Source organism: Diospyros lotus, chromosome 6, assembly GCF_014633365.1.
Source record: "Diospyros lotus cultivar Yz01 chromosome 6, ASM1463336v1, whole genome shotgun sequence".
In the NCBI taxonomy this organism is placed as follows: Eukaryota; Viridiplantae; Streptophyta; class Magnoliopsida; order Ericales; family Ebenaceae; genus Diospyros; species Diospyros lotus.
Window position 1 is genome coordinate 33,228,192 of NC_068343.1, and position 14,170 is coordinate 33,242,361.

Sequence of the window (14,170 nt, forward strand, 5' to 3'; positions counted from 1 at the left end):
ATGAAAAAACAACCAAAGAGAGAATATATATAGGAAGAACCCTAGGGTTAAAACCCTAGTGGGCCAAACCCTAATAGGCCAAGTTCATTTAATTAATTTTCTAATTGGGTTAGCCCAATTAATTAATTAAAACTAATGAACTATTATTTTATTCTAGCCCAATTAATTATGGACCATTCTGAATAAAATAATTCTCTCTCAATGTAATTCACCCAACAAGCCAAATGTATTAAATAATACATGAGTTATATCGAGCTACCCCGGGGACCAAAAGACAAATTATTCACGGCTACTAAAATGACCAAAATATCCCTGCTACCTAGTAGCTATATTTTGTCATTCTAAGTGTTCCAACTATCACCATATGGTAACACTGACCCCATGAATAATTTTGCATATGCAATGTCTTTGACCTACTAGTGTAATGACGAAAATACCCCTCTGCGTAACACCTATCATTTAGAAAGGAATAACGTACTAACACCTCTCTAAATGATTTCTACCATCCTTAGATCACTAGTCCAATAATCCGTGACTACTCGAATGTACTTGCTTATCACTGGGAGCTACCCAGAAGCACACACTCTTAAGTCACATTCCCAGGGCCCTAGATTATTTGATTATTCTTGGACAATCACAAGGGGGTGAATCACAGAAACTATCTTGTATTAGTCTGTCTTAGCTAATTAGAAACCATACTCCCAACTCAAAAGGTTATTGATCTTTGATAGACCTCACCTACAGTGAATCTAAGAATATAGCTCTAGGTTCACTAGACCACCAACTAATACTCAAGTATTAGAGTACTCGTCCACGTAGTAGCAGTGATAGACTAGCTCCATGAGTACTTTGTCATTAGCTTCTATCACAGGTCCACTCTACGCATTCCAAATGTGCTTGTACAATTAGAGTAAACGGACTGTTTACTGGCTAAGGCAAGTCATCCTCCATTAGGATCTATTGCACAATGATCTTATCATGATAGAATGCCCAGTTCTATCAAAAGATCAAGAGTAATATTTTCTTGCTTATTAAGTACCCATGATTCATGCCTAACTATGAAGAACGACCCATCACATGAATCACTTACTTAATAGCATGGACACTTTTCCAACAATTAAATGCAAATAATATATGTGCCATAAACTGACTAAAAGAAACATCATTACCATAAATTAAACAAAACTTGTCTTTAGGGCATACATTTCCAACAGTAGTGGCAGCGTTAGTCAAGGGCAAGGGACTCAGCTTCTAGCAACAGAGTCGGTATGGTGTACAGGTAGTTTCATTAGTCCCCATCAACTCTGATGTTTGAGTAAAATTTACTCTATTATTTTTTACTATGCCAGGTTATGCCTCGTGTCTCTTCTATGTTAGCATAGGAGTTTGTATGTATTTATTTATCCTATGACCGCTATGCTAGTGGAGTACCCGTAGTACATGCTTGTGTATAGCTTAGCTTTCGCTATTTCTATTCTCGTGTTTACATGCCAGGGTGATTTCTATCTTGTGTTTCATTCTTTTTCCTTCCGTAGGCGCTCCCGTTCGGGTGGTCTAGGTGGTTGGGATACCTAGGCGGGGGTGCTTACAGAATTTCTTCATCATACTTTTTGTTCCATTGAAAAAGTTCCATATAACATATATATGTACAATGTGGAGCTTCTAAAAATTTTTATATATAAAAAAAGAACTAAATGTTCCTAATGCCATCATACAAGATGAATTTTGTGAACAACAATTATTAATTGGAATTGTTAAAATAACAATTAAGGAAAGAACTGTATTGTCTAAATGGGGCTTATCGTATGAAGCACCAAATTTGGGGTCTGCCCCTTGGGACTGTTTTCTCAGGTTATAACAATCTAGTTAACAAATTGTGATGCATTATGCTAAAGATAGCTTCAAACTTGCACATGCTTTATAACCTTGGGATAAAAGAGAGCGAGTTGGCAGGATATCAGATTATTTGGCATTTGCCTTTGATGCATTTCTATACTATACTTTTCCTTTCTTTCATTTTGTGTCACCATAACTAAAACTGCTCCTCGTTCCTTGATAACACCACTGGTTTATGTGCAGCAAGGTTTTTATTTAGATAAAGTTGTGAGTCAAAGGTCGCCAGTGACTTGGGGAATCTGCTAAGAAAAACAAACCTCTTTATGTAGATGTGTATGCCAAAAGCTGCTTATGATTTTTCTGGTGAAAAAATGCACAAGTCTTGTTATATGTTGTAGTGCATCATTCACACACGACAGACACATGATCACATCATGTTACTTCGACAAAACACATTTTTCATTCACGTTGCTTTTCACGCGGTATACCCCATGCCATGATTTTTTTCATGCATGACACCTACTTATGCTCATGGAATGCAAATGGCCCGTAGGCTCACACATGTCAATACGTTCAACAGTAACAAGCTCAATATCATAACTCACAATATTCATTGACCACACACTACTCTCTTTGGTATAGCACACGCCTATCCTACCCAGACGTTACTCGCACAGTGATAGCAATACTCTCGCTCAAAGGCCGAGGGGACATATACTGTCATGAACAAGAAACTTACTTAATGCATGTGTAAGCACGTAAATGTCAAGTCATGCATAAATACATGATTTCACACATTATGCAGTCGCCCATACCGTTTGACACACCCAGTTGATGTTATACATCATGAGACCTGTACTTGTATGACCCCGACACACCTAAGACCTGAGGTTCTAGCCCAACACTTATGGGTCAACATGTTATGATTTCATATGACTTTGGGGTCAGGTTATGAACCCCTATATGGCATATGTATTTGTGCCACTTTATTCCCAAGATTAAGGGCAACGTCCATCACTATTCATACTATTGACTAGTCCAGAATGTTCAGTAGTATTAAAGATTACACAAAGACTGGTCAGTTGACCACCATCACCATAAGGGACAATCATGCGATCACACCGATATTGCCCCAAGCACACCAAGTCTCCCTGACTCTCTAAGAACCTAGCCTTACATTGGCTCAGCATCATTATCAAGGAAACAGGGTTATACAAAGCCCCATGACGATCAGAATTAAATATCGCAAAGAGTCTTATATTTAACTTAAAACTACCATCAACAAACTCACCAACACCTCACAAGTTTAATACTTGGAACCAAATCAGGGTAAGAGAAGAAATAAGATATACAAAACGATGAAGACTTGCATAAAGATTAAAGATGATGCAAAGAGGGTTTAGAACTTGCCTTCCTTTGTGGGTACCCAAAGCTAGAAATTATATCAATGTAACTACTTCACAGACCAAGCAACTTACAGCCAAGAGGAAAGAGCAAAACAGAACCTTCCAGCTGCAACTTGAGTTGTCTTCTATTCTTACTTAATTGAAGTTGAGGGCGTAGAAGAACAAGCTTTATGGAAATTCTCAATTGGGCCGAACGACAGAAAAGAAGAAGAAAACATACGTTAAGGTTGCGTTCTATTTGTTTTTTTCAAGCCATTTTTAATTTTCAATTTTCTAAAACAATAAAAATGCATTTACTTTTGTCATTTTCAAAAATATATTTTCAAAAACAAGAAAAAAAAATTGTAAAGAAAACTCAAAACAACAAAATATTGTTTTAGTTATTTTCAACCAAAACAATCTCTAAATTCAAAACATGAAAAACACAATCCATTTTCCATGTTTTCACTCTAAAAAAGAAAAGTTAAAAAGAAAAGAAGGAAAAAAGAAGAAAAATTTATTCTTAAATTTTAAAAATAAAATTATATATTTATTTAAAATTTAAAAATATATAGTATATCTATATTATAATTAAAAATATAAGATAACATATAGTATATTATTAAGTATATTACACATATTATGTATAATAATATTTAATATAAATTATTATTAGATGTTAATAATTTATTAATTAAATTTATTATTTTATTTTAATAATAAAAATTTATTAAAAAGAATTAATTCTATCATTTAATAATAAAATATCATAAAATAATTTTTTTTTTAAATTATAAAGTAACCTTGCTTTTTAATTTTTTATTTTAAGAAATAATTTTTTAAATGATAAAAAATATATTTTTTATTTTTTAAAATTAAATTATTAAAATATAAATTAAAAATAAATTTAAAATTCAAAACTAAAAATTAAAAATAGAAAGACAAGGCATACCCTAAGGGGTTGACACAGCTGATGGCTGCTTTCTTATTTCTCTTCCTCCTTTACCGTTCACCTCTCAACACACACAAGGGTGGAACCAGGAATTTTAGGCAAGGTGGGCAAAAATATATATATATATATATAAATTAAAAAAATATAATAATAAAAAATATATTAAAAATTAAATTTAAATAAAGAAATCAACATAATTTTAAATATGTAATTGACAAATCTTATAATTTAAATATTTAATTAATTTAACATGTTTAATTAATAAGATAAAAGAGGAGAGTTAATTAGATGTGTTTAATTAATTGTGGGGGATGGGGGTTGTGAGAGCAAACGAGGGAGAGGGAAAAATAGTTAGCCAAGAGGAAGAGATAGTCAGGTGGGGGGAAGGGAGAGAGTCTGTGAGAGAGAGTAAGTGGGGGAGAGCTGAGAGGGAGCGAGTGTGAGAGAGAGTAAGTGGGGGAAGGGGGAAATATTAAAAAATTTATGGGTAGCCTAGAAGGTAGTGTAAGGGGGGGAGGAGAAATGTTAGAAAGCTCGACGGCCTTATCGAAAGGGGGCAAAAAATCGATTTTGCCCCTACGCCTGCTTTCTTCCTCCCCCCTCCCATGGATCCCCCCCTGCTCTGTGCCTCTTCGCCGCCCCGCCTCGCCTCGTCGCCGCTCCTCACGGTCGTCGCCTCGCCTCTCAGTCATGGCCGCCTCGCCTCGCCGACAGTCGCTGCATCGACTGTCGGTGAGGGCGAGGCGAGGCGAGGCGGCCATGGCTGAGAGGCGACCCAGGCGAGGCGAGGCGACGCTCGTGAGGCGCGGTGGAGAGGCGAGGCGGCGACCGTGAGGCGCGGCGGCCATGGCAGGCAGACGCACAGAGAAGGAGGTGCAGTGGCCCGCTTTGCAAATTTACAAAGCGAGCGGGGGCAAAATCGTCTTTTTTTGCCTCTTTCTGTGAGCTGCTCTATAGGTCCGTCGGACCCTGTAGAGCGACTCGGGGGGAGTGAGAGAAAGTGGGGGAAGGGGCGAAATATTAAAAAATTTATGAGTAGCTCATAAGGTAGCGCAAAGGGGGAATGTAGAGTCATTAAAAATTGAAGGGTGGGCAATTAAAGAGTGGCTGGTGGCTTGGTGCTTAAAAAAAATTAAAAAAATAATCAATTATACATGTATACTGAGAATTTTTCAAATTGAAGGGTGGGCAATTGCCTACCCTTGGCTCTATATAGCTCCACCCCTGAACACACGTATATATACACAGCAAGCTACAAAGCTTAGAAGCTTCCAGAGATAAGTTTCTCCATTGAAGAGCTTGGCTGACGCAAAGGAGGCATGGACGTAAGGCTTTAGGCTGCCGCTCTCAAGAAATTTCTTAATCCTAGAATATTAATCTGCCCTTCCCCCTTAACCCATATTTCCATATATATATATATATATATTTAATTATAAAATAACGTATTATATAAAGACAGGATGGTTTTTAAAAATATAAGCATTTCAATGACTGAGATGATTTCTGATACATTTGATGGTTAGGATTAAAATTTTACCGGCCCACACAGGCTAATACATATACACATACCCACTCATCCACAATGACCGATTCTCTCTCTCTATACATCACACACATACCCACTCGTCCACAATACATATATACAGAGAGCAAGCCCCACACGCATACCTAAGCGGTGGCCGGCGATGGAGCCTGAAGTAATGAGCGGCCAGAGGTGGGCTCGCGGTGGAGAACCGATGCAGCGGCGGTCGGATGCAGCGACGCTTGGCGGCGAACGGCTAATGGCGGTCCGTGCACGCAGGCAGAGGCGCGGGAGGTGGCCCGCGGCGGCGAACGGCTGATGGCGGCCGTGGGGCGACGACAAGGATGACCGACGGAGGCCAGGATAGCAGGTGGCCAGTGATGTATTTTTTATGTGTATTTTTTGTGTGTGTGCACGAGCAAGGGGAAAGCGGAAGAAGAGGATTCGAAATCAGAGACCAGTGAAGAGGCGAAGGAGATTGAGGACACGCTGAGCTCGGCCGATGCAAGCGAAAGTGCAGTGGATTGAAGGTTTTGAGCTTCGATTGGAGAACATGCTATTCAGAGCAACGTAGAGAGTTGGGATTGAAAATTGGGGATGATTAATTAATGACTTCAAGCGTTGTATGATAATCTATGGAGCCAAGGGTTTCGTGTGATTGGAGCTGGAAATCCACAAAAGGCGAGTAATGATCATGCTCCCAATTTAATTGTATTTATTTAGTTTCACTTCAACCGATATCATTGGGGTTGGGCTATTCTTTACATTCTACATCTGTATCACTTTCAACTGTTCAATCCCTCAATATCTCTTTGCTACTGTTAAGCAATAAGATGTACATTTTTACTTTTTTGGAGATTTACTATTGAAGCCAGTGGCTACCATCAACGCTTGGAACCCATGCCAGATCTGTGTATAGCTCATAGAAACCTTTTATATATATTTGTATAATATTCTGTGTCTGTATGTATGTATGTATTCTATGTATGAATATATGTTAATGTATTCGATTAATTATTTTTTGTGTGTATGTATATTTATGTATTCTGTGTATGTATGTATGTATGTATGTATACATATTTGCCTTTGTGTGTAACTCTATTTCGTATATTTCGTGTAACTCTTTTTTTGTGTGTATGTTAATATTTATTAGATTAATTAAATGTATCACGTAAACTGTTAATTAAATTTTATGATGAAATACGTTAGTGATGAAACAAAGAGAATGAGTATGACAATGAGTTGAGCTATAATTTATTATTTAATAAAAAATTAAAGTTATCATGTAGGACAATTGTAAACAATTAAAGACAATTTTATTTTTTGATTTTTGTAGGATGATTTCTCTATTTTTTAATTTCTTATTTTAAATTTAAAATATCACTATTTTATATTAAAAATAAAATTATTATTATTATTATTAATCATCTATTTTATGTAATTATCTATCCTCGTATACTTTAAAATTTTCAAGCCCAAAACCAATCAAATCATTTATCAAAACCTAATTTGCCCAAAAGCCTACTTAACCTAATAGAAAAATATTCAATTTATTATGTAACTAAAATGTATCACATAAACTGTCAATCAAATTTTATGGTGGAATATGTTAGTGATGAAGTAAAGAGAATGAGTATGACACTGAGTTCAGCTATAATTTATTGTTTAATAAAAAATTAAATTTATTATGTAGGACAATTGTAAATAATTAAAAACAATTTCTTCATAAAATAAAAAAAATAAATATAAAAAATCTCTCATAATTTTGTAGGACGATTTCTCTATTTTTTGATTTCTTAAAAGTATTTTAAAAATATGTAAATATCTGAGAGACACATTTCAATGATTAAGATGAATTTTAAATATATATCAATGGTTGAGATTAGCTAAGATGAATGACATTCCTGCCCATTCACTCCCTCACTTACTGCCTCTCTTTCTCTCTCTCTCCTTTTGTCTTTCTCTCTCTCTCATAGATCCATCCATCCACCCCCTCACTCACTGACCTGCGGGCCCCCGATCGGCCGCTGTCAGGTGCCCTTGAAGCCCCCGACCAGCAACTGTCGAGGGCTCCAACTGTCCTCAGAGACGGTTGGTATGTATTGTTTGATATTTATTTTTTAATTTAATTTTGTATTCAGTGTTCACAATTTTTTTTTACAATATTAGTGAACATTATTGTATTTTAATTTTAATATTATTTACCCCATGCCTTTAGGCATAGGTATACGCTAGTCTATATAATAAAACACAAGGGTTTTTGAAAATGTCTACATTTCAATGGCTCGAATTAATTTTTTTCAGATGAATAGCTCAGATTACTTTTTTTCCTGCCCAGTCACTTCCCCTCTCTCTCTCTCTCTCCCTTTGCGGCTCTCTCTTACTCATTGTCTCTCTCTTTTTGTCCCACTCTCCTTCTCTCTTTCTCCCACCCACCCGCCTCCCTCACTCACTTGTGCCTCTCTCTCCCTCCCACCCACCCACGCCGTAGTTGGCCCCTCGTGTGGCCCCATCGCCCGTTGTCACCCTTCTTCTTTCCCTCCATCCCCGCACGGCTTGCCTGAAGCTCTCTATTATGGCCGGCTCGCCTGAAGCTCTCCATCGCTGTCATCACCGCCCTGCCACCTCCAACTCCATCACCTCCACCTGTATGTATGTGTGTGTATATGTATATATGTATTTTGTGTGTGTGCGTGTGTATGTATATGTGTGTGTATATATGTATTTTGTGTGTGTGTGTATACATTCTGTAGTCATTTTGTGTGTGTGTGTATACATTCTGTAGTCATTTTGTGTGTGTGCGTGTAACTGCATTTTGTGTGTGTTGAGGTGTGATACCTAACAAGTCCAAGGCGATGATGTTTTGGTTGGGTAAGTTATCTATCATAGGCCTTGACCCAGGATTGATAGTTATATTGAGAGGTCCAATCCCCCAAATAGGTGGTCCGATAAGAAGATGGCCCAAGCACATTTACCTTGATTTTATTGAGGAAAGTTGGGCTTGGTTTTATTAAGGAAAGCTGGGCTTGGCCTAGCTGCTCAAACCAAGGACCAAGCCCATTGTCTAAAGCCCACAATACCTCATCTAAAAGCCCACATATATATACCTATGTTGACCTAGCTTCTTCATTTTCTATTGAAGGCGTATGTTCTCTCGATTTAACGGAGGCTAGGATTTCTTCCTCTGACTGATTCCATGCAGGTTTGTTTCTCTTACCTTATCTCAATCTATCAGATAACCCGATGGTTATCTTCATCCTTGGAGATCTCTATCTAGTTGTTTGGGAGTTATCTGGATCCATATATTGGGCAAATAGGGGGCGCTGAAGGGAGAATGCGAGGAGATGGAGCGAGAGCTGAGAGTGAGTAAGAGTGTTCTCCTTAGTGGGGTTTACTTCATCCTTGCGTGGGTGTGCTATTCTCGATTGTGCGTTTTGTGATTGAGATTGTTTTGGGTGTTGATTGAATGCGGTTCTTGGGTTGTGCTTGGAACCAATTCTTAGTTACCTTTTATGGGTGTCGGACTGATCAACGCTGAGCCTTGCAAATTCACCCTCTTCTTCTCGTTATCGAGCATCGAAAGGGAGTTTGCTATTCTTATTTTTCAGTTTGTTGTTCGTTTAATTTTACTTACTATTTTGCTATTTTCTTTGCCCTAACTATCAGTTCTTGTGGTTGTTTTAATCTCTACAGTGTGTGTGAATTTATGTATAATGTGGGTGTACGTGTATATGTATATGTGTGTATTTTATAGTCATTTTGTGTGTGTGCCTTTATGTACATTTTGTAGTCATTTTGTGCATTTTGTATGTATTCTGGCATTCTGTACTCTAAAAGGCATTTTGTGTCATACGTATGTATATGTGTACATTTTTTCGGTAGATTCTCGGTTAAGATTCGTTTCACAGCTAAATTTACACTTCAAAAACCTTTATTTGGTTGGAATTTTTCGGTATTGTGTTTTCGGGTAATGATGAATTTGTAAAGAAAATTTTCTGGGATTTTTCCAGGAAATTGTGGGTGCTGGTGGGAAGGCGGTTTGGGGAGACCCAGCGGAAATTGGGAAGGTTTTGGAAGGGGCAGCGTTTGATGCGGTGTTGGATAATAATGGCAAAGACTTGGACACTGTCAGGTGTGTGTTGCTTTTGATATTGAGAACTTTGAAGCTTAATAGCTTTTGTCTTCGTACATTCTTGAATTTCAATAATCAGTAAAGTTTAGTGGATGGGCGTCGTAAATGTTTGACACAAGTCCACAATAAGAAAATAAAAGCAAATGTACAAAGTTGGTTTTAGAATAGAGATAACTAGAATTGAGGCAAATATAATTCCTTCCGGATGATGGGGTAATGGGGAACTAAAGGATGAATTCCAAGACATCATGCAGTTACCTATGCTAAAGGGAGATGTATTTAACCAAAACTGAGCCCTTTTTGAGTCCGATACAACAACATATTATTCCTTTATCCCATTATGCCGGATGGTTACATGAATCCTAATATGTCAGTCATTTTCATTATTTTGTAAAGCTCTTATAATTCATATAATATTCAAGTATCTCCTCCTCTTTATCATTTTTTTCTGGATATTTATTCCATTTTATCTTCTATATGTTCTAACTAATAATACCATCTTCTTGTGCAGACCTGTTGCAGATTGGGCCAAGAGCTCTGGTGCTAAGCAGTTTCTGTACATCAGCAGTGCTGGAATATATAAGCCAACTGATGAGCCTCCTCATGTTGAAGGGGTATGTACTATGTAATATATTTATGTTGTCAAATCCAACATACAGTTGCTTATCCGACCATCTATATAAAATATCTGTGTTTGTGTGTATATATGTATGTGTTTTTATTCAGCCATTTTCTCTCTCTCCCCTATAGCCGCCCAAACTTCACCCATTCTTTCTCTCTCTCACCTGCCATTTCTGTGTGATTTTTGGGTATGTGTGTGTATATTTGAACGACGAGCAAAGCCAGATCCGACTACCAGCAACAACAACGACAACTGTGGCTCCCTCCTCTAGCACCCAGCGATCGGCCGTTGTCGAGAGCTCGTGCTTTGTCATGCTTCCCGCTCCAGGTTTCCATCTCTACCTTTCTCCAGTTTTTGTATATATATTCGGTTTCTGGCTCTATTTTTTATCTCTATATGCATAATCTAGGCACATTTTCGTCTATCTACGTCTCTGATTGGAAGAGACTGTTTCTAGGGTTCGAAGAAAAACGATCTCTATATGCAAAATCTATGCGCGTTTTCATGTATGTACGATTCAGGGATAGTTTTCACATATTTGTTAATGGGTATATGGTGATTTGTGGATTTTGGCTTCTACATATGTTGCTCACACGAAATTTTGTGATCAATTTGTGTCCTGTGGGTAAAATGATAAAGTTCGCAGAATAGGTTACATAGAAAATTTTTTTATTTTTTGACGTGATAATCTAAGTTGTTGTTGTTTGAACGGTGCATGTCCTAAAAAAATAGATGGAGTAGTCTTAAAGATACAAATTTTGAAAAATTTGTAGGAACAAGTAAAAGATCTTAAGAAATTAACACCAATCTTCATTAGCACTCTCACATGAATTTGTTGCGATCCAGATTACAAGTAGGCATTGCTGGACCAAATCACTAAAACTTTGAAGTTCATAATATTAGACCAACTTAGATTTTGGACTCTGTGATAATGCGGCACCGTAGTGGAGGATAATTGTCAGTACGAGTATTTTATATCCATTTGTAACAATCTGTTGGGCTATTGAGAATAATTGTCACACTGTCGGAGGCATTTCATAATTGCCAGTTTTTTCCCATTTCGTTTTTTCATTCTGATTTGTGTTATTTGATTCTGGTTGAATTCAGTTCATTCACTAACTTCATCTGATTGTTATTTCATGTGTCAACTCTAGATTTTTGGAGTAAGCTAATTTTTTAATTACATGTAAAAATGGGACTAGAAGTTTAGCTTATGTTATCTATCTATTGCTAGAGTATGGAATTATATGATTTGTCCGCTTAATAGATTTTTGTAAATGTCCAAGTTGCTTCCACAATCATTGATTTCTTTTTATGATATAGATCACCTGTTTTTTGTTTTTGTTTTCGGTCAATGAGAAGAAGATTTGCCTTTTTTTTTAAATTTCTTTTCCATCTGAGAGTTAAAGTTTCCAAGAAAATAAAAATAATAACACCACAATCAATCATAGTGGTGCTCTATATATGTAGTTTGTATTTTCCATGGGATTGCCTGCCAATTGGAGGAACTTGGTGTCGATGGTGGCCACCGTGGAAACTAGAAGGGAAGGTACGGACGACCCTAAACTCTTTTTTTTTTTTTGTTAATTAATTATTGGACTAAATCTCCGTACCTTACCATACTATACATGGTTCTTTTTCTTTCTTTTGTGGCTATCTTTTCGAATTTTCTCCCTCTCAGATTTGGTTGCTAATACTGTTTGCTTAGTTGTAATTAATTGTATTATTATATCTCCAAAAAGGAAACTTCCTAGAACTTTTTAAATTATTTATTTATTTATTTATTTTGAATTTGATTATGCAAGTTCTAATTTCTAAGTAAATAAATTTAATTACTCAAAAAGAGGGTCTCCAAACATCCTAATCAAATTGGCATGCATGCTCATGGGGGTTGAGAATAGACTTTAATTATTTGCATGCTTGGAGGATGACAATTAACATTCAAGTGGTTTATTATATATATATAGTAATTACATTACATGCTATGTGGGTACAGCTGCCTTAATATGCCCTGAAAGCTACACAACTCCCATTTAGAATAGGAACAGGCATGCCAATATGCCATGCCATTGCCATTGCCATTCATTCATTAATGTGACTGCAACTTTAAGTTAACTCACTTGGGTTTGGGTTAGATGATGATGAAGATGTGTAGCTTTCAGGTGTTGGTAAGGAAAAAGATCTATTATTCACTCCAAACCTTCAAGACTCAGTCTCCCTTCTAATTAATAAATAAATATGCTCTTTATTTGATGCATAGAATAGGTGGTGTTAAAAAGGAGCGCAATTTAACTTATAGGTTGTTTCAGGAGTTCAGAGGAATTCAATGTTTACATGGCTTGAATTTTGTATGGATGAACACAAATCTAACTTTCCGTTGATTGGATCTGAATTTTTGATACGTGAAATTATCATTAATGCATATATTTTATCTTCTAGATTTGTAGTTTGTTTTAGGAGTTTAGAAAAATCTAACGTTTACAATCTTGAATTTTGTGTCATTGTATGGATGGGTGCAGATTTTGTTTTGATGATTTAGTGTCTTCTTCTTCTGCCTCCCAACTCAAGCCGTTGGTTAAGAATTTTAATAAATTGGAGTCCGCTCCTAATTATTCTCAAGGTTACTTTCCCCCCCTTTTTAGGGTTTCTTTTTTTTCGTTTATGATTGATCGTCATTTACTATGTTTTCAATCATATTCGTTTTATTTTTTGATTCAAGCTTATTGTTGGGTCATATCAATTGTTTGATCTAATTATTCTCTCTTTTTTGTTGCCAGCCGGAGGAGGTTTAGTATTTGAATTTAAAAAAAAATGAAATAATTCCCAATGATCGATTATTTCCTTATGAATGGGATTGCAATTTTTGTGGGCATTGTATAATCTTTTTTTTTTTTTTTAGTTTTTGTCAGTTTTGATTTTTGTATGTGATATGCCCTACGCTGATGAGATGAGATTACATTGTTGATGATGCAGAAGAAGATGTGCATTTGGGGGTTGCACATCAGATGTACAAGGCTGGAAGTTATAAGCAAGCTCTGGAGCACTGCAATGATGTTTATGAGAGCAACCCACTATATTTATATTATTAGGTCTCTTAATCTTCTGCATTTTTAATTAGTTTCAAAAACTCAATTTTTTCTTTTCATGGTGTTGTCTCTTAATCTAGAAAGTGATCAACTTCTTTTCTTTAGTTTCTTTTCTATCTTTTTATGCAATGCTCTTTCTTAATATTCCATTTAGTTTGCTAGGACAACGGTTTCTCATATAATTTATTGTTCATTCAATAATGAAGAAGGATGAATAAAAACCTTATACGTGCAAGCCACTATGTGGACAGATGTTTATATATGGAGAGATGGAGGGTTTAGTAGAGAACTAACTAACAAAAGCAGCAAGCCATTAAGTACCAGTTAGCCTCAATTGAAAGAACTAGAACTAATGTTGTTGTCAATCTTCAATTTTAACACACAACTACTTCTTATATATAGATTTTTTGAGAGTATAATATTTTATTCATTCCTATCGTGAGATTAAATTGACAATTTTTTGATTTCTGAATTTTTTGTTTTTCTTCTCTTTCAACTATGTAATTTTGAAATGTGCATTGCTAAAAATGAAGAAGCACTTAGAATTGAGCCACACTTTGGAGAGTGCTATGGAAACATGGTAAATGCTTGAAAGGTAGTGTTGTACCTAATATAAGTGCTATTATGCACTGTAC

General features: G+C 36.3%; 1 protein-coding gene across 8 annotated transcripts; it reads left to right on the forward strand.

The window, feature by feature from the left end:
• Positions 1-5,745: 5,745 nt before the first annotated feature.
• On the forward strand, positions 5,746-13,723 carry LOC127803047 (uncharacterized). Of its 8 annotated transcripts, none has more exons than XM_052339053.1 (5): positions 5,746-6,376; positions 9,706-9,827; positions 10,339-10,441; positions 10,670-10,776; positions 13,423-13,723. In XM_052339053.1, the coding sequence occupies exons 2-5, from the start codon at positions 9,785-9,787 to the stop codon at positions 13,536-13,538; spliced, it is 369 nt and encodes a 122-aa protein (XP_052195013.1). In that variant the 5' UTR covers positions 5,746-6,376; positions 9,706-9,784; the 3' UTR covers positions 13,539-13,723. The 8 variants fall into 8 exon arrangements, 1 of the variants encoding a protein (XP_052195013.1); XR_008023435.1 differs by lacking the exon at positions 5,746-6,376 and adding exons at positions 11,920-11,998; positions 12,969-13,069 and having other exon boundaries at positions 9,703-9,827; positions 10,339-10,776; positions 13,423-13,720; XR_008023439.1 differs by lacking the exon at positions 5,746-6,376 and adding an exon at positions 12,969-13,069 and having other exon boundaries at positions 9,703-9,827; positions 10,339-10,776; positions 13,423-13,722.
• The last annotated feature ends 447 nt before the right edge of the window (positions 13,724-14,170 follow it).